The sequence below is a fragment of the Bos mutus genome, chromosome 11 (assembly GCF_027580195.1).
Source record: "Bos mutus isolate GX-2022 chromosome 11, NWIPB_WYAK_1.1, whole genome shotgun sequence".
Lineage (NCBI taxonomy): Eukaryota > Metazoa > Chordata > Mammalia > Artiodactyla > Bovidae > Bos > Bos mutus.
In genome coordinates this window covers 10515295-10543212 of record NC_091627.1, presented here as the reverse complement: position 1 = coordinate 10543212, position 27918 = coordinate 10515295, and the positions used below count along the sequence as shown (strand labels likewise).

At 41.4% G+C, this 27918-nt stretch overlaps 1 protein-coding gene across 10 annotated transcripts in view; it reads right to left on the bottom strand.

The window, feature by feature from the left end:
- Positions 1-27918, bottom strand: part of MAPKAP1 (MAPK associated protein 1) — a 234765-nt gene that overhangs the window by 93625 nt on the left and 113222 nt on the right. For all 10 annotated transcript variants that reach the window (XM_070378987.1, XM_070378984.1, XM_070378988.1 and 7 more), the window contains 2 exons: positions 15595-15771; positions 1187-1296 (listed from right to left, as the gene is read on the bottom strand). In XM_070378987.1, the coding sequence (XP_070235088.1) occupies positions 1187-1296; positions 15595-15771 (287 nt within the window). The remainder of the gene's footprint in view (positions 1-1186; positions 1297-15594; positions 15772-27918) is intronic.

Sequence of the window (27918 nt, the reverse complement as noted above, 5' to 3'; positions counted from 1 at the left end):
ATTTAATTCTATCTCTGCGGCCAGTGATGGGCATCCAGAGAGCTGGTTATCAAACGGCGCAGTCAGCTGGCAAAAGCCGAAACGTGCAGTTGGCACATCTGGACGGAGCCGCCACAGCCGAGGGTGAACAATGACTCCTGGCAAGCATCCAAATTGCTTGCAGACGCTAGCAGGTCTCATCTACAACCGCCCCTACCAGTATCTCTCTCTCTCTCTCTTTTTTATGAGAATCAGATTTTCATTGCTCCATTCAATTGCTCTCCTCTGCCATTTTTTACAGCTCTTATCGTTCCCCTGGAATATGGCCTTGAGACAGCTCATCCGTGTCCTTCACTGTGTTATCTCTTCTAACTTTTATTAAAACTTCAGCTTTCATCTGAAGATAGCTAATTAAATCTGGAACAGATTATATTCCTCCCCTTAAAAGGAACACAAAACTATTTTCTTCAACCTGAGCCACGCTTTTTTGCCCTTTCTGAAACATAAGCCAAACGTGTTTAAGAAGTCTCATTTGTTTACAAAGCTCAGATATTTGACATGTCACAGACAGGCAGATTTATACTAAAGTTGGCTATGGAATGATAGATCTTTGAGCTATTTCTCAATACTGGGAATATTTTCTTTTCTTGTACCCTTTAAATATTACAGCTAATACCACCAGCTTATTTTCTGTATAACATTGGGTAATAAGGAATTAGTGATTAACAGCTATTTGTGTGTGAGTGATTTCTTAAAAAGTTTTTTTTTTTTTTTTTTTTTACAGTTGCTCTCATTTGATAAAAATGAAAAAATGTTTTATTCCATACCCCAAACACTAGCAACCAGAAGTTTCCTCCATGGAAAATTATGTGAAGACATGAAATTAAAAGCAGTTTTTCTACATAGCTTTACACCAACCAACAGTTAGCTCAAGTAGCTTTGTCTTAATCTATCACAAATTAATGAAGAAGCTTCCATAAGTGACATGAACACAATATTCTCACATATGCCACTGACCCAATTCCTTCCTTGGGTCCAAGGGCAGCTTAAAAATCACTTTCTGCTGTACATTTGCTAACTGAACCTAGCAATGATATCTGAACCAATCCAGCCAGCCATCAAACACCGACCTACATGCACACCCACACCCAGCATTTTTAACTAAGTGTTAAGCTTCTACTGCCAGGATGTGATTTAACTGTCCCACCTGAAATTTTCTGGGATCCTTTTCTTCGCTTCACTGCCTTTAGCAAGATTTCTTTCATGGTGACCTTTGTGTTGTCCACCTGAATAAGGGAGAATCCATGAGCAGCATTTCTGCAGGAAAAGACAAATATTAAATCATCACCAATATTCAGCCAAAGGGATGTGAATGCAGTCTTCACTGAGTTTAAGTATTAATAAGTGTACACTGAAGTGTCAATTATTAAAAAATGGGTTATAAATCTACTTCTAATGAGAGAGAGAGAGAAAAGCATTCTAATATGAACAGTTTCAAGTGAAAGAGAGGGCAGAATTAGGGAAGATTTTTCTGTTTATCTTAAAATGAATCCAGTTGGTCTGTGTGGGCTACTAGCAAAATCCTATAGCAAGGTCTAACAAATGATACACATGGCTTGTGTCAGTAGGTGTCACTGCAGGCAGATACTACCATCATATTAAAGCTCATAGAGCCCTGGAGGGGAAATGTGGGGTGCATGTGTGTGTGCTCAGTCACTTATGTCCACCTCTTTCCACTCCTATGGACAGTCGCCTGCCAGGCTCCTCTGTCCATGAGATTTCCGAGGCGAGAATACTGGAGTGGATAGCCAGTCCCTTCTCCAGAAGATCTTCCTGACCCTGGGATTGAACCCGTGTCTCCTGTATCTCTTGCACTCGCAGATGGATTCTTAACCACTGGGCCACCTGGGAAGCCTGGGTTTCCCTGGTGGCTCAGACAGTAAAGAATCTGCCTGCAATGTAGGAGACCCAGGTTCGATCCCTGGGTCGGGAATATCCCCTGGATAAGGGACTGGCTATCCACTCCAGTATTCTTGCCTGGAGAATCCCATAGACAGAGGAACCTAGAGGTCTACCGTCCATAGGTCGCAAAGAGTAGAACACAACTGAGTGACTAACGCTTTCACTTGGGAAACCCAATGTGGGGGGCACAGGGGTGGATATGATAGCCTAAAGCAATTCAGAATAAGGAAAACAAAGACTCCTCCTAGCTGGCAAACAAATAAATAAAGAAGCATTAATTAAAAAAAAAACAAAACCCCAGAGTCTGTATACTTCAGTAGTCATGTTTTAATCTACTTAGTCCTAGAAGGTCAAGCAAAATATTAGCTGGAGTAAATAACTACAAGACAAAATAATAACACTACTTATAAGCTTCTAGCCAACCACATTTGGGGTGCAGGGTCATCTAGACAGGAAAAAACTGGTAAGGAGCAAGTACCCTTGAAAAAGCAGCCCATCCCTGGGTGAGATATAACTTCACTAAGACCGTTAATTGCAAGAGCAAGTACCACAAACACTACTCACTATGCTTGGGCACAGAAACAAAACAGGCCAATTCCAAGCAGCTCATGTAACAAATGGGACCCAAGTTTCCAACTACGGAACATGGGAATTGCCACAAGGAGTTTGGTTGCCTTCCCACTTCCCCACCAAGAATCTCAAAACGGAACACAGCCAAAAAACATGGCAGAACTTCATACTGACAAGAAATTGGAAAGAAAAGCCAAGCCCCAAGCTAAGCCACGGGAAAGCTTCCCAATGATAGGACAGGCTGGGAAGGGGCCTTCAACCCAGCTTGGAACCAACCAGGTGGTTGGCTTTCCACAGGAGATGGGAGCTGTTCTCAAAACCAAGGACCCAATTTGCTTCCCTAATACAAAGACATCTCCACCCCCTTCCCTCTCCATACGGCTTGCTATTTAATCCTTGACATTCCATTTGTTAAAAAGCAAAACCCGATGCTGGTCTAGCCAGCACGATCATCCATTTTAACTTGGTCAAGTTCTTGCTATCGAACAGCAGGCCTGAGAACTGTCAAGCTAATTTTACTGAACACTCTGTTACTGAATCATGCCTGAGCCCCGGCCGTTCTTTACCTCAGAAGCTGGACCCCATCCCAGAACAATTTTTAAAAGTTTATTTTACTGATCAAAGCAAAATAAGAAATAGCTTTTTTTTTGAAAACTATATTTAGGGAGCGATGTAGTAAGTGATACTTTGGCAAGAGTTCTGAAATGTAAAGTGCCTGGTGCATTTATAAACTTGTGGGTATTTGCTCTGGCGCCAGGCCAGTGTGTGTTTGGAACAAACGCCAATCGTCCGCGTTCAGACCTGCCTTCCCCTGCTTTCTCCTCGGAAGTCAGTATGCGCTCCATCTGTGACAATATGTCGGGCGATGGATGAGGAGGACCTAAAAGGGAACACCAGTTCTCGGGTACTTGCAAACTAGTCTTGGGCTGCATCTTGCAAACTTCCAGCTGCTCCGGGTTTCACCTCAACTCTTGCAGATTTCAGTTGGCTTGTAAATTGCTCACGGTTCTCGCCTAATCTGCTGCTGGCTGATAGCATTATTTCACAACCATACGTTTATCTTTTCAGCAAAGGCGGACTAAAAGCTCGAAAGGAGGCCTTGTGCTGGGACTAACTTCCATAAATTAAAAGTGTCCTTTTAAAAAGATTTTTGAACGGAGGAAAATCCCTCGTCTGTATTTTTCTGTCATTTTACCAAAACGTACCTGGGTGACAAGGTTAAAGCATGCAGAGGAAATCCCTGACGCTTATCATCCACCGGCATTACTGATAAATTGCGTGGTGGGGGAATAAAGGATTACCTTCTGTATTTTTTCATTACACTTTTCTTTTGTTACAGAATACATAAATCCATTGTGGCACAATGTAATATGTATCACCATGCTACACCTGCGGACGCTTCCGAGCGGCTGCCATGTCTGTGCAGTCAGGAATGATAAGTGAACCACCCGTGAATGTTAACGATAGTGATCATTCTGAGGTAACTCGGCTCTCCATCTTCCTTTACAGCCTCCGCACTGCAGCCAGGGTAGCAGGGTTCATGAGAGGAAAATGAAAACAACAGTGGAGGGAAGGGGCAGGCTTGGCGCGGAATGTGCCTTCTCGAGTGTGCGGGCGCTGGCGCAGGGGCTCGGCAGCGGCGAAAACCAGCACCTTTTAAAGGAGAAAGAGGTTGTGACCCCTGCGTCCTGCATGCTCAGCCGGACTTAATGAAAGTTTCTTTGGGTCAGCCTCGCACTCCACTTGCTCCTCTCCTGCCAGACAGAACGCCTACCTTGGATCCTGTCCCAAGTCTACGGGACTTAAAATGTTTCTAGGACACCAAGGGGACTGGATCGAGGTGCTTCTTAGAATCCATGGAGGTGCAACTGTTATGTGATGTTCCCATTTAATAAATGGATATGGAGGCTTGCTACCACAATTTTCAGCTTGACTTCCAAACAGTCTGGGTTTTATGCCTCATTTCTTCATATCCAGGGTTTTTTATGGGCTTTCTAAAATGTCTATTGAAATACATCCTTTAAAGCTGCCTTTATTTAATGTTGGGCACTGGGTCTGAGACGGAGGAGAGGATGATCTCGGGGGGAAATGTGTGCAGCAGGCAGGAAGGTGCCAGCCCTGCCTCCCTTCCACACGGCACTGTGTTCCAGTCTCAGGGTGGTGACCCGTGCTGGGGATGACTCGGCCTTGGACAGACAGGCGGGTGGATGGACAGATGGATGGGTTACAAACCCACTCTTAGCTCAGAAACTGCTCCTCCCTCGTGGACAGATGGCTTCTCTTCTGCCCGTGCAGGGCATTCTAGGGGCGGGCACTGGACCAAAGCAGCTGCCCTTCCACGGCCCCCTGGGCTGCTGGTGGTGGGTTCAGGACGAGGCGCCACCTCAGGGAGCTGACTGAATGCTGCCAGGAATGCTTCAGTCAGTTCCAACTTAGGCCCTGTCAAGTCTCGTAACCACTGAAAAAAACATATGGGCATTTTAAAAAAAGATTACTCACTTGAGGAATTCAGCTCTGTCCCAGTGCAAAGCCACCTGGTTACCAGAGGCAAGTTTTTATACCTGCATTAACCTGACACAAGCATTTCTGCACTAGACATGAACCTAGAGGTGGTGGGGGACAGTGAAGAAGGAGGAGCACAGGTCTGTATCCAAGAAGCTCAGATTCTACTTAGAGGGGCTGAGCTGGAATCAGAACGCAAGTTGGAAGGCAACATATTGGAGAGGAAAACACATGGGCTGGGAGTTCAATACCCTTTGGTTCAGATCCTGGCTCCATGGCTAACTGAAGTTTCATCTTAACACGTGGGAACCTCAGCTGTGTCCAGGAAATGAGGAGGCCACATGCCTAAAGAATTGTCAGAAGGATAAAACAGACAACAAGTGCAGAGCACCTGGAACTAAGGCTGGCAAACAGCAGAAGGAGCTTGCAGTGTTCTTTCTTGCGTGTTCTCCTTGTCCCAAGTTTTCACCCCAAGAGAAGAGGCCCCATTCAGCCCGTCTCCCCTAAACCCCCAGCAGACAGTGCTTATTTGGGGGGATGGATCTCAACCCTCGTAACTGATAACACAGTTTCACTACAATGTGCAATTGGCTGGGCACGGTGGCAGCACTGGGATCTCAACAGTACAGAGCTTCTGGCCCAGGCACTGAAATCCCCCGAAGCTCAGATGGGGACCCTGGGCTCCGGTTTCAAGGTTTTCCTTTTTAAGAGAATAAACTGGAGAAGTAGGTGTGTTCCACCTCAGTTTAACTCCACTTTGGATGGGGTTGGTGGAAGTCAAAAATCATGGTGACAAGGTAGAGAAATCCAGTGAGATTTATTAAGAGCATCTGGATCTGCAGACCCAGATAAGAGGTTATTAGTCAACAAATACAACAATAATAGTAGCATCTACTACTTACTGAGCATGTAGTCTGTACCGGGTGCTGTGGCAGGCCTTTCAGATGTGCATTAACTTATTCTACCCTAAAATAAACACCATTGTTATATCCATTTTGCCAAACTGAGGCTGGAGACATTAGGGAACATACCTGAGGTCAGTCATCTATTCAAGACACTATTTTGGATTCAGAGATCAACAATATGGTCCCTAACCCAGGTATTAATAGCACAGTCCAGCAGGAGAGAAAGACAAAGAAGTAAAGAAAGAATTACAGTTCTGCGTGATCAGCACAGAGATGAAAGCAAGCTCAGAATGCTGCCAAAACACAGAGGCATTTAACCCAGCAGAATGGGGTGGGGGGCATCAGAGAAGCTTCCTAGTGGAGATATCTCAAAACGTAGTTGTTTATCTCTACATCATACTGAAAAAATGGTGGCAACACCAGAAGGCAGTGGAGCACAGCAAGTTATAGAGCAGAGCCTGCTTTGGAGTCCAAGTTCTGCCTTCCTTGGGTAAATGATATAATCTCCCGAAGTTAAAGTTTTCTCATCTACAAAAAGAGGATAATTCTCAGACTATAACATTGTTTTCAGGGTTAAATACCAGGCCGGCCAAAACATTCATTCAGGTTTTTCCATAACAGCTTACATCTAAATACTTCTAAAATAGTTAACATAATACTTGTCATAAAAAATACTTAATAAGCAATAGACAGTACAACCATCGGGCTTCCCATGTGATGCTAGTGGTAAAGAACCCACCTACCAACTCAGGAGATGTAGGAGACCTGGGTGCGATCCCTGGGACGGGAAGATCCCCTGGAGAAGCAAATGGCACCCCACTCCAGTACTCTTGCCTGGAAAATCCCATGGATGGAGGAGCCTGGAGGGCTATAGTCCATGGGGTTGCAAAGAGTTGGACGTGACTGAAGTGACTTAGGACACAAAATACCACTATCAGCCTTTCTTCATACAAAGAAGTGACATATACAATGATGAGACAGTGACAAGAGTCGACATTTACTGAATACGGACTTTGCTCATTTAATCCTCCCAGGAAAGGTGGGTGCTATCATCAGTCCCGTTTTATAATGGAGGAAACTGAGGTCCGGCGAGACTGAGACACGTGCCTGGAGCTGCACAGCTAACAAGTGGAGGAACCAGAACTTGAACCCAGGTTTGCCAGACCCCAAAGCCTGTGTCTGAAACCTCCCTATGGCCAAGGGAGTTTGGGGAACTCAGGGGAAAAAGAGACTTAAGGGAACATATCTTCCAGACTGGAACCACTGACCAGTCTATGGTGAAGGTCAACTTCCACTGTAACAAATTCAGTTTTACTGTAAATGTCCCAACTCTCAGACTCAGCATGTGACCTACAAGACCCCTTTCTGAAAGCCCCTGGAGAAGGTCCTGGTTTCCTGAGCCACAGCCTCAGTTTGTGGAGGTGGGACGAGGCTGACAGGAGCAGTGCCCCCTCCTCCAGCCCTGACCGGTTCATAATCCTGATGAAGATGCAACCCTTTGGTTCCCAGCCTGCTTTGGTCCCAATTCCATGCATGCTCATTCTCGAGCACTTCAAGGTAGAAAATGAAAATATATGAGCGGGAGAAAGCCTTGTAATAACTGCAGCATGCCCGCTTTAAAGCAAGTCCTTCGGGTATATTACTTTATCCATAAAGAGAGTTTACGCTAGTGTGAATGCCACATTTTGGTTCCCCTTGCACTGACAAAAATCTTTTTTTTAAAGATCAAAGTGTATGATGTGCATATGTGATGTTTGACATTGGACAAAGTACTCTTTTTCAAAACAGACATTTTCCAAAAACATAACTCACTAGACTAATGGGCAGTGAGAAGCCAAAATGACTGCCCCTCCGCCTTCTCCTTGTGTGTCTTTGCCAGAGTCCTTGGGACTTGCCAAATCCGGTCATGCCTGCTTAGCTTGCTCGACTGATTGTGCCAGAAAAGAAAATAAGACACAGATGTATTTGAGCTCTTTGAGATGCCAGTAAGAGAGACAGCTAATGGCTTCATTTCGACCCTCCCCTTCCAGCTGGGCACAGGTGGGGGATAATGAGGTCCCTCTCCCTAATCAAACTCAATTATTTACTACTCTATATAACCGCAAAGACATTCACATTCAGTTCAGAATATAAAACACACCATGGGCTACTTCCAACCACTGCCACTGGGTATTTATAACAAACTCAAGTGGCTAACGGTTTGCCTTGGCAGGAGTTTAAGTGTGTAAAGTTTTGCAAACTGTTTCTGTTCAGATATGTCCTGCTGAAATGGGGTCCCAGGCGGGGGCCCACAACTGTCAGGTCAGTGAACTGCATAACATCTGAGAATGTATTCACCGTGCACTGCAGACAGGATCTGGAAATCAAACGCTTCGTTCTACCGCAACCTTCTGAGAAAGCATCACGTTTTTTCCAACAGCAAGACTGACATTGTATTAATAAACATTACAAGTCACTAGCCTGACATGTACACAGCAGCAGCTGACAGACTCCAACATAAGCTGAGGGGAGAACAGAGGAAATCAAAATGAGACATAGTAACTAAACATGGCCAAAGCGGGTGGATCATGAAACAAATCACATTAATGTCAGAAACGTGAGTCCCAAACTTTTAAGATTCATAGCAACTGAAGCAACAGTCTGGTATAATTTTTGGGATACCAGAGTAACTTGATGGTTATCTAAAATATGGGCTCTTATTGTAGGAACAAAGCTATCCTGGCACCATTTCAACAGATAGACATTCCAGGGAGCAAAACATACATATTTAGCTTGTCTGACCTTTAAGTTCTTAGAAGTATGTAATTAATGCTTTCCATCTTTATTACTTGCTCCAATATTCCTGTCACTTTAAACAGACACAAAGAAAAATCTTTTCTTTTCTCTAGACAGTAGCTGTTGCCAAAAAGGAAATCAAGTCAGATTTACAAATACAAAATTAAACAGGCTGCATATGTTACGTTTCCATACATGAGGACAATCTGGACAATGAAAATGTTTGCTAATACAACAGAATGAAAAGAAACAACACACAGTTGGTCCTCTATGACTCAAGCAAACAATAAATAACTAGGATAATTTACAGACATATTGTCAGGCCTGATTACAAAGAATACAGGCATCTTTTTTTAAAAATTCCCTGCCCTATTTTAGCCCTGCTCCTTACCAAACTGTCTGACCTTGGGTAACTACTTGTCTCTGATCCTCAGCTTATACAGGTGAGTTGCTTATAAGGAATAAATGAGATAACAAGCTATAAGGGGCACCAAACTGAGTGTGCAAAAATGCTCATCCCTCCCCGCCCCCACCACCTCCTCTCCAGACTATCAAGGCAATATCACGTAAGAGCAGGTGAATTTTCAAACTAATGATATCTTTTCATAAAGGTCTGGTCACTTGGGGTATACTGTAAAGAAAGGATACTAAAACCACCGAGACCCTTTTTGAAAAGCCCTCATACAGAAAGAACAATGAATCTAGGGCATACCTCCTGAAAAAGCAGCTAACCTTTCTCTTTATGCAGACAAGAGAAGCCACAGCCATCTTTGGGAGCCCTCTGGGCCACATTGCCCAAGGCAGCCCAGCTTCTGGTACAAGGCCTTCCAACGCTGATCCAGTGGTCCATTTCCCAAACAGCAAAATCCTAACTGAATTCTATATGCTCTGCAGCTTTTGGTTAAAACAGCCCCTTTCCCATTTCCACCTGATATATTAAACACCGAAAGTAAAACACATATGAAAGTGTTAGCCGCTCAGTCGTGTCTGACTCTTTGCGACCCCATGGACTGTATCCCACCAGGCTCCTCTGTCCATGGAATTCTCCAGGCAAGAATACTGGGGTGGGTTGCCATTCCCTTCTCCAGGGGATCTTCCCGACTCAAGGGATCAAACCCATGTCTCCTGCATTACAGGCAGATTCTTTACCAACTGAGCCATCAGAGAAGCCCAAGTAAAACACATATATAGGCAGGGCAATTTAATTAATTGACTTCTGATTTAGGAGAATTCTGTTTTATTGTTTTTGATTTTTCTTCCCTTAAAGCTCTTCTTCCCCACCCAGAGTAGGATGCCAGTGTGAAATAATAATGTCAACAGAGGTAATGCAATGACACCACACACATTGCTTTTGTCATCGCCATTTTTTAAACTCAATTCAGTGTCACAAATTCTGATGGAATTAGCTGGGGGCTAACTGTGCTTCCCTGGTGGCTCAGGTGGTAAAGAATCTGCCTGAAATGTAGGAGATCCAGGTTTGATACCTGGGTCAGGAAGATCCCCAGGACAAGGGAATGGCAATCCATTCCGGTATTCTTGCCTGGAGAATCCCATGAACAGAGGAGCCTGGTGAGCTACAGTCCATGGGGTCACAAAGAGTCGGACACAATTGAGCAACTGACACTTTGACTTTTGGGGGATGGGAAGAGATGGACAACGAGAGTTCCTCTCCTGTCTACTCCTCGTCTGACCTGTCCAACGAACGGCCTAGCAGGCCTTGGCTTGGTCATTGCTGGTAAGGAGCACTTCTTTGGATGTTGAAAATCAGCTGAGATCTAGCCCTCAACTAGTATTAGGGGTTACCTCACCCAGCTCTCTGTCCCTCACTTCTCCCTTCCCATACTCCTGACAGTCAACTTTAGTGCTTAGGCTCAGAGAAGCTAGCTGTCAGCAAGTTAGGGACTCCTTTTATATATATATTGGCTCTGTCCAAAATCAATCAAGAACAATGGATACCTTAGAAATCCGCTTGCTGATCTGGTAAAGGAGGCAGTGTTCACTAACAGGCTCCTAATTTGTACTTCGTTAAGAGTAATCCATTCTCCTTCCCCTAATGACAACTCTATTTCCAGGGGCTTCCTGGGGCCCAAGGGCCTGGGAGGAAAAGACCAGTATAGCCTCAATTCAGAAAGAACACCCACCTCCACATTCTTTTTCACAGAACGCTTTTCCAATTAGGGATTCGTTTAAGTTAACTAGCTCCTCTTTTTAAATGTAAATCATTATATAATATAATAAGTAATTATCCTTGCATGATGGAACAAGGAGAAATTTGAAACTTTCTTTTATATGAAGAAACATGTTTTCTAATTTTTCTATACTGGACATGAATTAATTGTGTAATAAAAAATAACCCAAAGAAAAGTGACACCCCATACCCACCTTAGGGTGAATTATTCAGACTCACAAATCTCTGACAAAAATAACAAATCATAACCATGTAGTACTTCTTACATACCAGGGCCTGAGCTAATTTTCTGACAGCAGTATTTCCTACCCGAGGTTCAAGGGCCCCCAAGGTCAACAGATGCATTCACAGGCTCTCTTGAGTTTCAGAATTTAAAAATTGTGCTTTTAGTTCAACGAAAATCATGTATGTATGATTTTCACTGAAAAGCAAAAAGTTATACAGATAGATGTACACAGTGATTTAAACAGCAATATAGAGAAAAAGACACAGTCCACTTCCAGTTTTCCAGGTTTCCCATCCTCCATCCAGCTGGGGGAGCCTTGAGTCATTGCTTGGACGAGAAATACCTGGAAGAGCCCCTTAACCTTCATCAGACAGAGGTGAACAAGAAATAAGGGAATGTTCCTGACCCAGGGATCGAACTCACGTCTCTTACATCACCTCCATTGGCAGGCAGGTTCTTTACCACTAGTACCACCTGGGAAGCCAAAACATACGCGGCCAGAGTCAACCAATCAAGCCCGTCCACTCATTTATGTATTTGTCTATGGTTACCTTCTGGAGAAAGCAATGGCACCCCACTCCAGTACTCTTGCCTGGAAAATCCCATGGACGGAGGAGCCTGGTGGGCTGCAGTCCATGGGGTCGCTAAGAGTCAGACACGACTGAGCGACTTCACTTTCACTTTTCACTTTCATGCATTGGAGAAGGAAATGGCAACCCACTCCAGTGTTCTTGCCTGGAGAATCCCAGGGACGGGGGAGCCTGGTGGGCTGCCGTCTATGGGGTTGCACAGAGTCGGACACGACTGAAGTGCTTTAGCAGCATGGTTACCTTCACACTACTACAGCAGAACTGAGTTACAGAGACTGTGTGGCCTGCAAGCCTAAAATATTTACCATCTCATCCTTTAGTTTGCCAACATGTGGGATAAGCTGGTAAGATCTGGGAGACTGTATGTTCCAGCTGCTAGTTATTTAACATCAATAATAGAGGCAGAAAGGCTAAATGGCAGTGCAAGCCGCACGTAAAAACTTAGAATAGAGAAAGTGATGGGAGAAGTGTACACAAGGCTCTTTATGGGCCAGACTTGCTGATCTCTGAAGAACTCATGTTTTGTGTGTATAAGTCCCACTGTGCACAGGATCAGTCAGGCAGAGAGCCCATCTACAGAAACACTAATTAACAACAGCAGAAAGTACGGTGACGCATCACCCTGGTTCACCCAGGATGGAGTGGGGAGCTCTTGGACTTAGGACTTCTCATTTTAAAACACGGAAAGTCAGCTCTTTGGTGGTTAGGATTTCAGGCTTTCACTACCATGGCCCAGGTTCAATCCCTGGTTGGGGAACCAAGGTCTGACAAGATACATGGCATGGCCGAAATAAATAAATAAAATATAACAGGGGAGTCCTGAGCAGGACTGGCATAAGCTGGGTATCCTAGCAGAAATGTTCTTTATTCTTCCATTAAAAAGCATTTAAAATTGGGGAGGTGTGCACTGTAAGTCAAATGACCCATTAAAATAATGGACTAATACCTAAAAATACATTCATTGCTTAAAAGGACAAATAATAATATGATAATCTGATGTTTCTTATGAAAATCAAAAATTCAAGTTGACAAGTAAAACATTTAACACCCGTTAAACCCAACATCAATGGTTTAATTTCAACAAAACATCATCTGTTGCATTAATGTTGTTAATTTGTATTTTATTAATGCTATAGTTTTATTTGCATTTAATTTATAATTTTGTTTCAGTTACATAAAGATATGGAATTTGTAGCTAGCATTTTATATCTGTATGTGTTTAAGTAACATTATAATAAAACAACTTTGGGCAAACACTGAAGTTTCAGGAGGATTAATTTTCCTTTTTAAAGCACTTGTTTTAGAAAGGACTTTCAGATCAAAAGACTACTATGATCATATGTTAGTATTTATGTAGCAAAAATTGTATGCTAATGAGAATAATGCTTCTGGTGACTTATTAATAAACAACAGAATTCCAAGCAGAAGCTATGCTATTGAAATTCCACTACATACATCTCAAAAAAAAAAAATCCTAATGACATCCTAGGGCTTCTCAGGTGGCGCTAGTGGTAAAGAAGTCTCTTGCCAATGCAGGAGACACAAGAGATGTGGGTTTCATTCCTGGGTCGAAAAGATCCCCTAGAGCAGGAAATGGCAGGCAACTCGCTCCAGTGTTCTTGCCTGGGAAATGCCATGGACAGAGGAGCCTGGCAGGCTATAGTCCATGGGGCTGCAAAGAGTTGGACGCGACTGAGCATGCACACATCACATTTTGTGATGGTAAGACTGAGAAGATGGTTTTATGAATTTTATTGGTAGCACTGTAATGGATACATCTTCAGAAGGCTATGTATGTCAATGCAAAGTGAGAATCTGAAGATGTTTTTTACCTTGACCAATAATCCTACTCAGAGGGAATTTTCCTAAGGAAGTTATTCAACAGAAACAAAAAGGATATAGGTACGGACTATCTTTAAAGAGTCCCTTATTAAAACCAAATCAAGGAAATAATCTAAACACCCTGTGACAGGCATCTGGTTCATCTCATACATTTTTCTGTTGTATTGCTCATCATATTTGAATGGTTTGTTTGACAACTGTCACCCCATTAGACAGAAAGCTCCATGAGAATAAGGGGCTGTCTCTCTGACTTTTTTTTCCTGCAAAATCAAAGTACTACATTATTAAATGAGTTATTTTATACAATATGAACATCAATATAATGACAATTGTAAAAAAATTTTTTTATAACAAGGATAGACTGATTTCCAGATTTTCAAACCACAGTCACCTGTACATTTACACAGAATTGCCTTTGCATGAAGCCCAAAAAGGAACAGCATAAAAATGAGTGTTTCTGTAGCCCCTTAATTTTTGCTGATCAACAGTTTGTTAGAAAAGTAGCTGCAGGTTTTTACCAAAGGTCTGAGACATTACATAATAAATGTAGATTACAGGAATTAAGAATGGATATCAAAATATTTGGAATATAATATTAAGTAAAAATGACACAATATGTATGCTAGAACCCAAAGTATAATATATATACACATGGAAATGATTATACAAAAATGAAAATAATTATACAGGGATGGAGGAATCATTGGATAAGTTTTAAACTACTTTAAATATTCTTTAAAGTTGTTGTTTTAGTGCCTCCAAAATGTAAAAAGAAGGAAAAATCTTTGCTATGTACACCAAACATGACTTCATGGTACGGATGAAATGACCATGAGGAGTTATCCCCGGCTCACTCCCAGGCACTCAGGTTTCTTTCTTTGCTCAAGGGTAGAAACATCCAAAATACTCGTATATCCTAGGTAGCATAATCCTATTTTTAGTAAAAAATCTGAAACAAAGGCAATATGCTTTTAAAAGACAGAGGAAAGCCTTCTAAAGGGATCCCTCTTCTTGACAGTGCATTTGCTGGTTACTAACAGCAGGGGGTGCCAAAGGGACCGCTATTGTCCCCAGGAGATGACCAGGACGGGCAGTGTCACGGCCTCCGTTAGAAAAGCTTAAACTGAGAAGACACTGCAGGTTTTCCCCTAACAACCAGGACATATGTATGAGACTCAGGTGCTCTATAGACATGAGTGGGCAAAAACCACATTTTTATTTTAACTGACTTCTGATATTTAGCATTTCCTGGAATTATGAAGGTGGTCAACAAATCACAGTCCTATGAGCAGCACTGGTGACTCTGTCATGAACGGAAACCACAGACAGCGTCATTACAGCTGTGGCAGATGTCTCAAGTACCATTTACACCTATTACTACCTTGAAACGAAAGGCCTCAGGAGTTACCGTTAGACCTGCCTCTGGTTCTTGTCATTTAATGTATTGATAAAGCCAGTACATATAAGTATATCACAAATTTGTTTAATAATTTGATAACTATTTAAATATAATTCTTGAGGATTTTCTTGTCCTCTGTGAATATTATTCTCTGCATTTACAAACACTTTTCTGAGAAGAGCTTCTGTAGGCTTTAGCAGACTACCAAAGGCACAGATAAGGTTAAGAACCTCTGCTCAGACTAAAGGAGAGCAACTAAGAAGAAAATCAAATTTGATTTGAACAAAATTGGAGAGAAAAAGAAATATTTTAAATCACAAAAGAGAAGTGACCGCAACACACATTTTCAGTTTGGATTCCTTGACAACAAAGAGGAAAACGTCAAATTTTTCCTTCATAGGGTCCAAAGGGCCCCAATATTTCCAGGGGCTTTTGTACATAGACACAACTTTTGAGACAGACTTAATACAATTTACCCCAGGTGCAGTGGATTGGAATACAATGCAAATATTGTCCCCATCTCTCTGGAAGTCATCATTTCATGTTGACTCTCCAGATACCAAATATCATTCATTTGATAAGAAAACCAAAATCAAATCCAAAACCCTAAAAGGTAGAGGTAAGATACTGAGATAAGTAACAGCGTCAATACTCACATTCGAACAAAGAGCGACTCTTTGGATGTCAGACCAGGAGATGAATACTTTTCAACCAGGGCCAAAGTACTGAAGCCAAACTTATGAATGGGCTCGTTGGAATCCAGTGGGGGAAAGTCTGTGTCAACCTCCCCGTCATCCTCGGCAATATGCAGGCAGTAGGCACTGACATTGTCACTGTAGGGAAAATCAAAAAGGTAAGTGAACACCAAGATACAGGAGGGATGCTGAGACCAGAGGTATGGAGGACGGCAAGCCAACCGGGACACTGCTGCTCCTCACCCCGAAGCCTGGATACAGTGGCATCTCCCAAACCCTGCTTCCTCTGATAAAGAGAAAACACATACACGGCAGTGCAAAGGAGGAGAGACACGGTGTGAAGTGAGAATGTTAATACTGCTCTATTCTTCCAATGAATATTTAAGGAGCATCTGTTATATATAAGACATGGGACTTAATGCCTGAGATCAAAGATGAGATTGAGTATAGACCCTCAAAGGAAGTTTAGTGAATAGCAGCAGGGGAAAGGAAGTACTACATTAACTATAAGTGTAAATAAAATAAATATCATAAAAGAGAGACAAACAAAACTATAAAGGAGGAAAGATTATTTGAAGGGAGTCAGAGGCCCCTGATTTATGTTCAGGATTAAGAAAATATCTGTGCTCAGAAGAAGTGCTCAGGGTAACCAAGACAGTCTTTACAGTTCTCCTTTTTCTGAAGAATATCAGGCTCTCTTGATAGATCTGATCCTAAACACCAAGGACACTTAACACAGTAAAAGCAAATGACCCAATTTATCCTGATGTAGGTAACTAAGCTTCTCAACTATCAACACTTTTGGACTTGTCTCACTTCCTAGAATGTCCAGTCAGCACTCCCAGACTCCAGCTCTGCCCAGTTTAGAACTGACACTCCTTCTCCTTTGAGGAAAATAAAAAGTCAATTCGCTGAAAAAGAGTGGGAAACTGCACCAACATAAAGAAAATTTAACACTGAAATAACTAAAACACTTGAAGATACCCTGCACCAAAGTTCAATCATGAAACTGCACATCTGCTAGCACTGAGAATTTGAACCTAATAGTTCACAAGGAGGTAGGAGCCTAAATTCTATGGCTTAAATTTGGAGTTTAAATGATATGATTGATGCTTAAATTAATTAATTGCAAAGTGTATGCTAATTGTTTAATTGGTTGCTTGATCTATATAGATCATTTTTTGAATTAAATGAGTTGATTTACAAAGTTTATTGATTGGATGTGACAATGAATTATTTCACTGACTACCTGATTTGCAATTTTCCCTATTAATGCACAAATCTTTAGCTGCAACTCTGCTTATTGAGAGAGAGCCTACTTCAGGTGATCTATACTCAGTCTGTCATGACTGAGAGATATTTATTATATAAAACAGGTAATAAGGACAGATTAAAATTAATGGGAACTGTAAATTTACTAAATGGATGGATAACAAGAAAGTAATCTGGCTATGTTTGTCACTATAAATTTCATGTGTTTGCAATGCTGTTAAAATTTTTTAAAATTCATCTCTGAATGGTATGGGAAACTTACCAATCTTTGCAAAAGGTCACCAACTTCAACACAAAACACTTGCAGACGCAGAAAAAAAGCCCTTCGGATGAGGAAAATATCATAGGGTAATAGCTAAGGGCTTTGTGTCGAAAGAGACTTGAGTTCAAACTGAAGCTGCATTGCTCATGGGCTATGTGAGTTCAGGGAATAAGCTTCATCTCCTTCACATTCCACTTCTACAAAAACGGTACAATTAACCAGAGGTGGCTGTGAAGTTTCCATGAGATGATATATGTAGTGCCTAGCATATAACAGAGGTAGAAAAATAAATGGTAGTAATGATAATAAAGTCTGATGGAAAATAACTTCAACAGTAGGTCAACCCTGAAGACAAATCGTGGATGCATACTGGAGCAACAAAGCAGCAGTGAAACCGGGCGACATGCTCTATGTGCCAACTGGAGTGACTGTGTCTGCTGTGCTCTAGCCTTGGGGCCCACTGAGCCTCGGGGAAGACTGAACAGGGAAGACACTGATGAAGCAAGCGATGGACAGCACAGATTATTTACTGCTGTGTAAATCATCCTGAGGAATGTCTGTGAGTCCCTAGCACCACAGAGGTTTCAAGGGCAAATAATAAGTCTATTGATCAAAGCGGAAAGCCAAACATTGGTATCAGAAGAATTCTGCTTTGATTGTCATGGGACGCCCCCAAATCCCCTCAAAACAAACTCGGCAAATGTCACAGGCTAAGCTCTGAAAGCCAAAAGACTCACTGCGCCAAGTGCTCTTCTCCCCCAGTTCTTGAATATAAAGTGTGATATCACGTATTCATTCAAAAAGCAACTGAAATGCCTAGGCTATGCTATAGTCTGTCCTGAGCACTGGGAACACAGCAAAGAAAAGAACGAATGGTTCACCCAGTTTTACAAATTAATGGAAGTCTTCTCTGGGTCATCATCAAAGTTTAGCAGTAAACAGGGCTCCCCTACCAAACCCGTAATTGAACATATAAGGGGGGAAATGACTAAAATTCCATATGCTAGGCATGGGTATTGGTTTCTCTGTGCCTGTATACAGGAATCATGAATAAAAGAAGCTACTGTGGTATTCTGACTTCTAAAACTGCTTTAGGACTCCAAATTAGTACTGGTAAAGAGCCACTGGTATCATTGGCTACATTCACTGAGTACTATGTGCCAGACACTGTGCAAAGTGCTTTAGAAACATGAGCTCACTCCGTCTTCCCACCAACTGTGTGAGTTATTATTACTATTTTACAGATTAAAAAACTGAGGCTCAGTGAGGTTAAATAGTTTGTTCAAGATTAAACAGCAGGTAAGAAACAAAGCTGAGATTCAAACTTAGGCAGTCAAGAGCCCTCACTCTTCACTCCCATCTACCCCTCTGCCAGCGCCATGGTGTGTCAAGATTTCCCAAGGTCCTTGTTCCGACAAACTTACAGAAATGCTACACACACTAAAAAGGAAAAGGAAACCACGACACGTATTTATAAAACATTAGAAGCTTAGAGAGATTTATTTCAACCTCCTCGCTTTTACAAATAAGAAACAGATGCCTATTTCAAAGAAGAATAAGGTGCCATGATCACCTAATTAAATGGTGGCAAAATCGGTTTCCAGAGAACTCATGTCTCCTTACTTCTCTTTCATTACACTTTGATCACTTCAGAATTTAGTGGCATTTTGAAGTGGGGAGAGAAAAAGAGAGGCAGCTTTAGGTCCTTGACTCAGAAATATGCCAACTATAGATATCTAGAGCTTCCAAGACGATGAAAATGGCGCACCTCTTCATGACAGTTTGGTGGAAGGAAGAGGGGTTTTCCAGTCAGATCCGGTTTTCATGTTAACACAAACAAGAATGAGCTATGTGGCCAAATCTGTCTGAGTTCCATTTTCTTACTCATAACAGGCTTTCTTTGATTTCCTTAGGAGAATCATTTGGATCTCAAGTTATTCTCACCTGAGTTCTTACAGAATTTGGCTGTTACTTCTGCATATAACTTACCATACTGCTCTTTTTCTTATTTATACATCTATGTTCTCCTCAAGAGCAAGGATTCTACTGTCTCTGCATTCTCACTTAAGAGTAAAATGGCTGGCATTTATAAGGTACTTAACAAATATTTGTTAAATGAATGAATATATGAATGTGTAGACTGAATCACTCTACCCATGAAAAAAACACAGTGGGTATTATTAATGATGTGTGTGTTAATGAGAAGAGGAGAAGTAATAGGCTTTCTTTTTCTTGCTGGTCACACTGATATCTGTTAGCCAAATGGGGTTTTCAAGGCAATGTACATGTGTAGAGATTGCAATTCAAGATAAGGAAGAAGGCCCAGGAGAAAGAGAAAACAAAAGACGCATTCTTACAGTTAATCAAGATGTGAGTACCGGCATCTCAGTTTTTTTATGGAGAAAAAAAAACCACAATAAGAAATTATTACAACTATATAAAAATGTTCAATTACATACATATAAAAAGACTAGAAGAAAAGGGACCAAAATGTTTATAAAGATTATGTTAACATTCAAGCAATGAGCACTTTTTTCTAACTTTCTATATTTTCCAAATGTCCCACAATATATATGTATAACTTTCAGTTTCCTTTCTTTATAAAATCCATGGAATTCTCCAGGCCAGAATACTGGAGTGGGTAGCCTTTCCCTTTTCCAGGGGATCTTCCCAACCCAGGAATCGAACCGAGGTCTCCTGCATTGCAGGCAGATTCTTTACCAGCTGAGCCACAAGGGAAGCCCTTCTTCATAAAATACTTAACTACATTTTTGATAAGGGTAACACATTCTTACTGTGGACAATTTAGAAATATGGAACAAGACAAAGAAGGCTGGGCAATCCTCTCACTTCACTACAAAGAGAAAATCATTCGTCCTAGAGACTCTGAGCATAGCCAGCCTGATTCACACATGTGGTCATTTACTCTACCAGGTTTTGGAATTAAGGAGGAAATAACCACAACAACTGCAACAGGGCCTGATAAGGATTAAATGACATAATTAACTGCACAGTGCCTGGCATGGAGAAAGATTCTCATTTTGCCAAAATTTCTTCTACCACATTTAAGTTTCTGATTACACAGAAGATGAACTAACTATCTATCAAGAGTCTTATGTCTCCCTCCCTACCAGAGGGAGAAGAATGGTCAAAATATTCACAAACAAGTATAGGACAACTGGATCTACAAGAAGAGGCTTAATTTTAAGAGCTGGGTTGGCATGGATAGAGCAGGTCCTTTGAAGTACCATTGAGTTTGAAAGAGGAATGAAAGTTTAAATAATGAACGGATGTAAAATGGAGCCTGCTGTCAAAGAGAGATCCTTTGGGGGGAAATATTTATCTCCAAAGCTTTAATGAGTACAATTAAATGAATTTTGCTTATTCATATCTTATCAAATAAAGCTAAATTTTTCAGTACAAAATTTTATCTCACTGAATTGGTGACCGACATTCACTTTATGTTCAAACGGCAGTATGGCTTTTATGAAGAGACAGAAGCCGTAAGCCCATAAATAGATGGCATTTAGTTCATAAATGAAAATTCAGGAGCATTCCAGGGAGCACCACAGATTTCTACCAAATGTAGAAATTCATTTCTTATCTTCAGAAAATGCAAAACACACTAAAGTATGATCATGAGACAGACTAATGTTTGCTCTTTTCAAATGAAAAATGAAATAATGCATGTTTCTGAAATGTCCAGAATGCTCAATACTTGAGCTTTGCTGTTCAGTTTGGTGAGAATCAATATTAAGAGTATGTCAGGCATTAGCAAGAGAGAAAAAGATTCCGACGGTTGCAGCTCAGAAGTTCATCTCTTTGAAGTCAGAAGTTCAGCTCTTTGAAGTCAGAGTTAAAGATTTTTAAGACTCCCAAGATTTCCTTTTCTCCAAAACACGTCCCCCATAAATGGAAAGTAAAACTGATAAATAACATCATAAGACTTGTCAAACCACAGCAACCTCAGACAGGAATAGTTAAATCTAAATTCCCTGGTAAAGTTCTAGGGAGAAAATACCCACTAATTTTTAAGCAGAAGCAAGACCTTCATATAGTTCTGTCTGGGCTCCCTCTGGGTCACTTTCTATTGATGTATCTTCGAGTCCCCTGACCACTACACACTTCCTCCTGCCACAGCATCACTGCCAAACTGTTCCATCCGCCAAATGCCTTGGGCCTCACTTTCTGAGGGAACTCCCCCACTTCCCCCGCACCCCTGGTTCCCAGGTGATGCTCTCACAGTGGCATTCCTTCCCTGCAGAGCACTTAAGTCAGCTTCTAAGCAAACATAATTCGGTTTAATTATTTGAATTATGTGCCCATTTCCTTCACTAGCTTGTGGAATTCATGGAAGAGAAACCGTATCTTATTCAACTCACCACTGTACACCCAGCAAAATGCGTGGTATATAGCAAACACTCAATAAATATTTACTGAATGCATGAATGAATACAAATGATAAGTGAAATGAGCCAGTTACAAAGTGCTATTACACTTGATAATTTCTTCTTCCCCACCAAACTGTAAATTTTTTGAGTGCAGCAATTGCATTTCTCTTGTTCTCCATTTTATCCTTGATACCCAGGGTCTGGAACTCCATAAATATTTGCCAAATGAAGAAATGATGAGGGACTTAAGTCTTTGAGATTAAGCAGGGTATCAACAGAAGAGTGAGAAAGGCGTTTCTAAGGAAATGGTAGAAGCAGAAGCTGTATGTCAAGAAGCTGCCAGTTAAAGAATGTGATGTGTTAGAACATGTGGGAGCATAGCTGGGGGTCAAAATGGGAAGGGCACGTCAGGCTGTTATTATTTAGGTAAAGGGTTCTCTGTGATGACTCTAAGGAGTATAAATTAGAAGCAGCAATCAAGAAATGGGAGAAGAGTACATACACCATGGTGGAGATGCAGACAGAAAAAAAAGAAAGCGGCGAGGGATAGGGAGTATAAAGAATTCAAACTGCAAAGTTGTCAGAAAACATACAATATAAAGTCAACCGTCCCTAGATACTTTGATAAGCCCATGAGGGCATCAGTGTTTCACAGTATGGTACAATTACATGAGCTATCAGAAAAGGGCTAAAATATGCTATTACTGCTGAATTAACACTAGTATTGGTTGCAATACTAGCTGCTGGAGTTACAGTATTTAGCGACAACAGAAACAAACATTTATGGAGCAGTTGCCATGTATTTTCTCATTTTAATTTTATAACTACCCGGATAGGAAGTTCCTATCCTGGTTTTACACATAGGAAAACACAGGCTGAAGTAATTCATCCAAGATCACCCTGATGGTCAGTGCCAGAATGCAAACCCAGACAATGGCTTTGAATCCCATACCCTTGACCACTATGTTATATACTGATTAAGAAGGCAGATGAAAATGTTACTACAGGTTAGGGAGCGTCTATTAAAAATTACAAAAATAAAGAAACATCAATACTGAATGAGATAAACCTCAGCTATCTACAAGGTCCACCAAATTTCCTAGGGACTCTAGGTAGCTGAGCTTACATGAGAATAAACTGAATCCACAGTAAACTCCGTTGTGTGGCTGTATCATGTGTTGCTATACTCTACAGCTGCACTTTCCAAACTTGTGGTTACTGAGCCCTTATAATGCGTGTGTGTGCGTGTACTCAGTTGTGTCAAACTCTTTGCGACCCCACAGACTGTAGCCTGCCAGATTCCTCAGTGCACGGAATTTTCCAGGCAAGAATACTGGAGTGGACTGCCATTTCCTCCTCCAGGGGAATCTTCCTGACCCATGGATCAAACCCACCTCTCTTGAGCTTCCTGCATTGGCAGTCAGGATTCTTTACCTCTGAGTCACCGGGGAAGCCTCTTGGAAATGTGGCTAATCTGAACTGAGATGTGCTGTAAATAGCATATAAACACTAGATATTGAAAACATGATCCAAAAAATAACAAAAACATCTCATTAATAATTTTTATATCAATTACATATTGAAATGATAATACTTCCTATAAAGGGTTAAACTATATTATGAAAATTAATTTCACTTCTTGGAAACGTTTTAAATATGTGATTACTAGAAAATTAAAATTGTAAATGTGGCTTACATTTGGAGCTTGTATTATACATTCGTTTCAGCTTTATTAAAATATAATTGACATGCAACATGTTTTTCCTGTGGTCATGTATGGATGTGAGAGTTGGACTGTGAAGACAGCTGAGTGCCGAAGAATTGATGCTTTTGAAGTGTGGTGTTGGAGAAGACTCTTGAGAGTCCCTTGGACTGCAAGGAGATCCAACCAGTCCATCCTAAAGGAGATCAGTCGTGGGTGTTCATTGGAAGGACTGATGCTGAAGCTGAAACTCCAGTACTTTGGCCACCTCATGCGAAGAGTTGACTCACTGGAAAAGACCCTGATGCTGGGAGAGATAGGGGGCAGGAAGAGAAGGGGATGACAGAGGATGAGATGGCTGGATGGCATCACCGACTCAATGGACATGAGTTTGGGTAAACTCTGGGAGTTGGTGATGGACAGGGAGGTGTGCTGCGATTCATGGGGTTGGAAAGAGTCGGACACGACTGAATGACTGAACTGAACTGAAGTGAACTGAAGGTGTTGCTTTGACATCCTCACATATTACCAAATGATTACTACCAAGCAGCATTAGCTAGTACCTCCATCATGGGCAGAACATTTGGGACTCTTAAAGACTTCTCAGAAAGACTGACTCCAGAAAGAATGAAGATGAAAGAATGAAAAATGAAATAACTCCAGAAAGAAGGAAGAGACAGAGTCAAGGCGAAAACAACACCCAGTTGTGACTGGCGATGGAAATAAAGTCTGATGCTGTAAAGAACAATATTGCACAGGAACATAAATGTTAGGTCCATGAATCAAGGTAAACAGGAAGTGGTCAAACAGGAGATGACAAGAGTGAACACTGACATTTTAGGAATCTAAAATGGACCGGAACGGGTGAATTTAACTCAGATGACCATTATATCTACTATTGTGGGCAAGAATCCCTTAGAAGAAATGGAATAGCTCTCATAGTCAACAAGAGAGACCAGAATGCAGTACTTGGGTGCAATCTCAAAAATGACAGAATGATCTCTGTTCGTTTACAAGGCAAACCATTCAATATCACAGTAATTCAAGTCTATGCCCCAACCACTAATGCCAAAGAAGCTGAATTTGGATGGTTCTATGATGACCTACAAGACCTTCTAGAACTAACACCAAAAAAAGATGTCCTTTTCATCATAGGAGACTGGAATGCAGAAGTAGGAAGTCAAGAGATACCTGGAGTAACAGGCAAGTTTGGCCTTGGAGTACAAATGAAGCAGGGCAAAGGCTCAGAGAGTTTTGCCAAAAGAAAACGCTGGTCATAGCAAATGCTCTCTTCCAACAACAGAAGAGATGACTCTACACATGGATATCACTAGATGGTCAATACCAAAATCACATTGATCATATTCTTTGCAGTTGAAGATGGAGAAGCTCTATACAGTCAACAGAAACAAGATCGGGAGCACACTGTGGCTCAGATCATGAACTCCTTATTGCTAAATTCAGACAAATTGAAGAAAGTATGGAAAACCACTAGACCATCCAGGTATGACATAAATCAAATCCCTTATGATTATGCAGTAGAAGTAACAAATAGATTCAAGGGATTAGATCTGATAGACTGCCTGAAGAACTATGGACAGAGGTTCATGACACTGTACAAGAGGCAGGGATCAAGACCTTCTCCAAGATAAAGAAACGCAGAAAGGCAAAATAGTTGTCTGAGGAGGCCTTACAAATAGCTGAGAAAAGAAGAGAAGCAAAAGGCAAAGGAGAAAAGGAAAGATATACCCATCTGAATGCAGAGGTCAAAAGAATAGCGAGGAGATAAAAAAGACTTCCTCAGTGATCAATGCAAAGAAATAGAGGAAAACAATAGAATGGGAAAGACCAGAGATCTCTTCAAGAAAATCAGAGATACCAAGGGAACATTTCATGCAAAGATGGACATGATAAAGGACAGAAACGGTATGGACCTAACAGAAGCAGAAGATATTAAGAAGAGGTGGCAAAAATACACAGAACTGTACAAAAAAGATCTTCACGACCCAGATAATCACGATGGTGTGATCACTCACCTAGAGCCAGACATCCTGGAATGTGAAGTCAAGTGGGCCTTAGGAAGCATCACTACAAACAAAGCCAGTGGAGGTGATGGAATTCCAGGTGAGCTATTCCAAATCCTGAAAGATGATGCTGTGAAAGTGCTGCACTCAATATGCCAGCAAATTTGGAAAACTCAGCAGTGGCCACAGGACTGGAAAAGGTCAGTTTTCATTCCAATCCCAAAGAAAGGCAATGCCAAAGAATGTTCAAACTACCACACAGTTGCACTCATCTCACACGCTAGTAAAGTAATGCCCCAAATTCTCTAAGCCAGGCTTCAGCAATACGTGAACCGTGAACTTCCAGATATTCAAGCTGGTTTTAGAAAAGGCAGAGGAACCAGAGATTAAATTGCCAACATCCGCTGGGTCATTGAAAAAGCAAGAGTTCCAGAAAAACATCTATTTCTGCTTTATTGACTATGCCAAAGGCTTTGACTGTGTGAATCACAACAAACTGTGGAAAATTCAAGAGATGGGAACACCAGACCACCTGACCTGCCTCTTGAGAAATCAGTATGCAGGAAAAGCAGCAACAGTCAGAACAGAACATGAAACAATGGAGTGGTTCCAAATTGGGAAAGGAGTATGTCAAGGCTGTATATCATCACCCTGCTTGCAGAGTACATCATGTAAAATGCCGGGCTGGATGAAGCACAAGCTGGAATCAAGATTGCTGGGAGAAATATCAATAATCTCAGATATGCAGATGAGACTACCTTTATGGGAGAAAGCAAAGAGGAACTAAAGAGCCTCTTGATGAAAGTGAAAGAGGAGAGGGAAAAAACTGGCTTAAAACTCAACATTCAAAAAACAAAGATCATGGCATCTGGTCCCATGGCAGATGGGCAAATAGATGGGGAAATAGATGGGGAAACAATGGCAAGAGTGACAGACTTTATTTTCTTGGGCTCCAAAATCACTGCCGATGGTGACTGCAGCCATGAAATTAAAAGACATTTGCTGCCTGGAAGAAAAGGCCAGGCAACATTAAAAAGCAGAGACATTACTTGGACGACAAAGGTCCATCTAGTCAAAGCTAGGTTTTTCCAGTGGTCATGTATGGATGTGGAATTGGACCATAAAGAAAGCTGAGCGCTGAAGAATTGATGCTTTTGAACTGTGGTGTTGGAGAAGACTCTTGAGAGTCCGTTGGACTGCAAGGAGATCAAACCAGTCCATCCTAAAGGAAATCAGTCCTGAATATTCATTGGAAGGAGTAATGCTAAAGCTGAAACTCCAATACTTTGGCCACCTGATGTGAAGAACTGATTCAGTGGAAAAGACCCTGATGCTGGGAAAGCCTGAAGGCAGGAGAAGGGGACGACAGAGGATGATATGGCTGGATGGAATCACTGATTCAATGGACATGAGTTTGAGCAAGCTCCAGGAGTTGGTGATGGACAGCAAAGCCTGGCGCTGCTGCAGTCCATGAGAGGCTGAACTGAACTGACACTTCTGAACTTCACTGTACTTTGATCCCAAGAACTTCCAACTGAAAGTTTATAACCTTTGACCAACATCTCCCCATTTTCCTTATCCCCTAGCCCCTGGAAACCACAATTCTAATCTCTGTTTCTATGAGTTCACTTTTCTAGATTCCACCTTAAGTGATATCACACAGTATTTGTCTTTCTCTCTCTGACTTATCTCATTTAGTATCATGTCCTTGAGATCCATCTCTATTGTTGAAAATAGCAGGATCTCCTTCTTTCTCATGCCTGCGTAGTATTCCACTGTGTGCATATACACACACCACGCCATCTTTATCCATTCATTCACAGATGAGCTCTTAGGTGGTTTCCTTGTCTTGGCTATAGTGAATAATGCTGCAATGAACTAGGCAGTGCAGGTATCTCTTTGAGATCCTGTTTGCATTTCCTATGGATATATACTCAGAAGTGAGATTGCTGGATCCTACACAAGTTTTATTTTTAATTTTCTGAGGAACCTCTCTATATTGTTTTCCATAGTGCCTGTACCAATTTACATCCCAAACAACAGTCACAAGGGCTCCCTTTTCTCCATGGCCTCCCCAACACTTGTTATCTTGTCTTTTTGATGCCAGTCATTCTCACAGGTGTGAGGTAATTGCATTGTATTTCATTTGAACAGGACTGCTCCACAGACAGAAACTTTCACCCACTGAACACTGAGAGAACGCTCCGAAATACACTAATCCAGCTCTGTATACTACAGCAAAATCTTTCAAGTTTTCAGTAGTTCATCTGTCAATAGCCTAATGAAGGGCAACAGAATTTAGAGACCAGTGAGTGAAAAGAAGGCAAGGAATGGCCATTCTAGTGTACAACAGAGTCATAATATATGACAAAAAAATAAAAATTGCATAAAAAATAAGACTATTCAAAATTATTCATACAAATCTTTAAAATTATCTATCAAGTAAGATAAACATGGTTTTGTGTCAAGAACAAGTTCATATTTCCCATCTCAAGCTCTTGACAGGGTGAAACCTCACTGAATTTTATTTTTCTTTTACAAATGGGTGCTCCTAAAAAGATGGTGTTTCACTAAAATCTTACAGAGAAATATAAATTAAGGAATGTTTTAAAAAAATCTTATAGGCCAGAAATA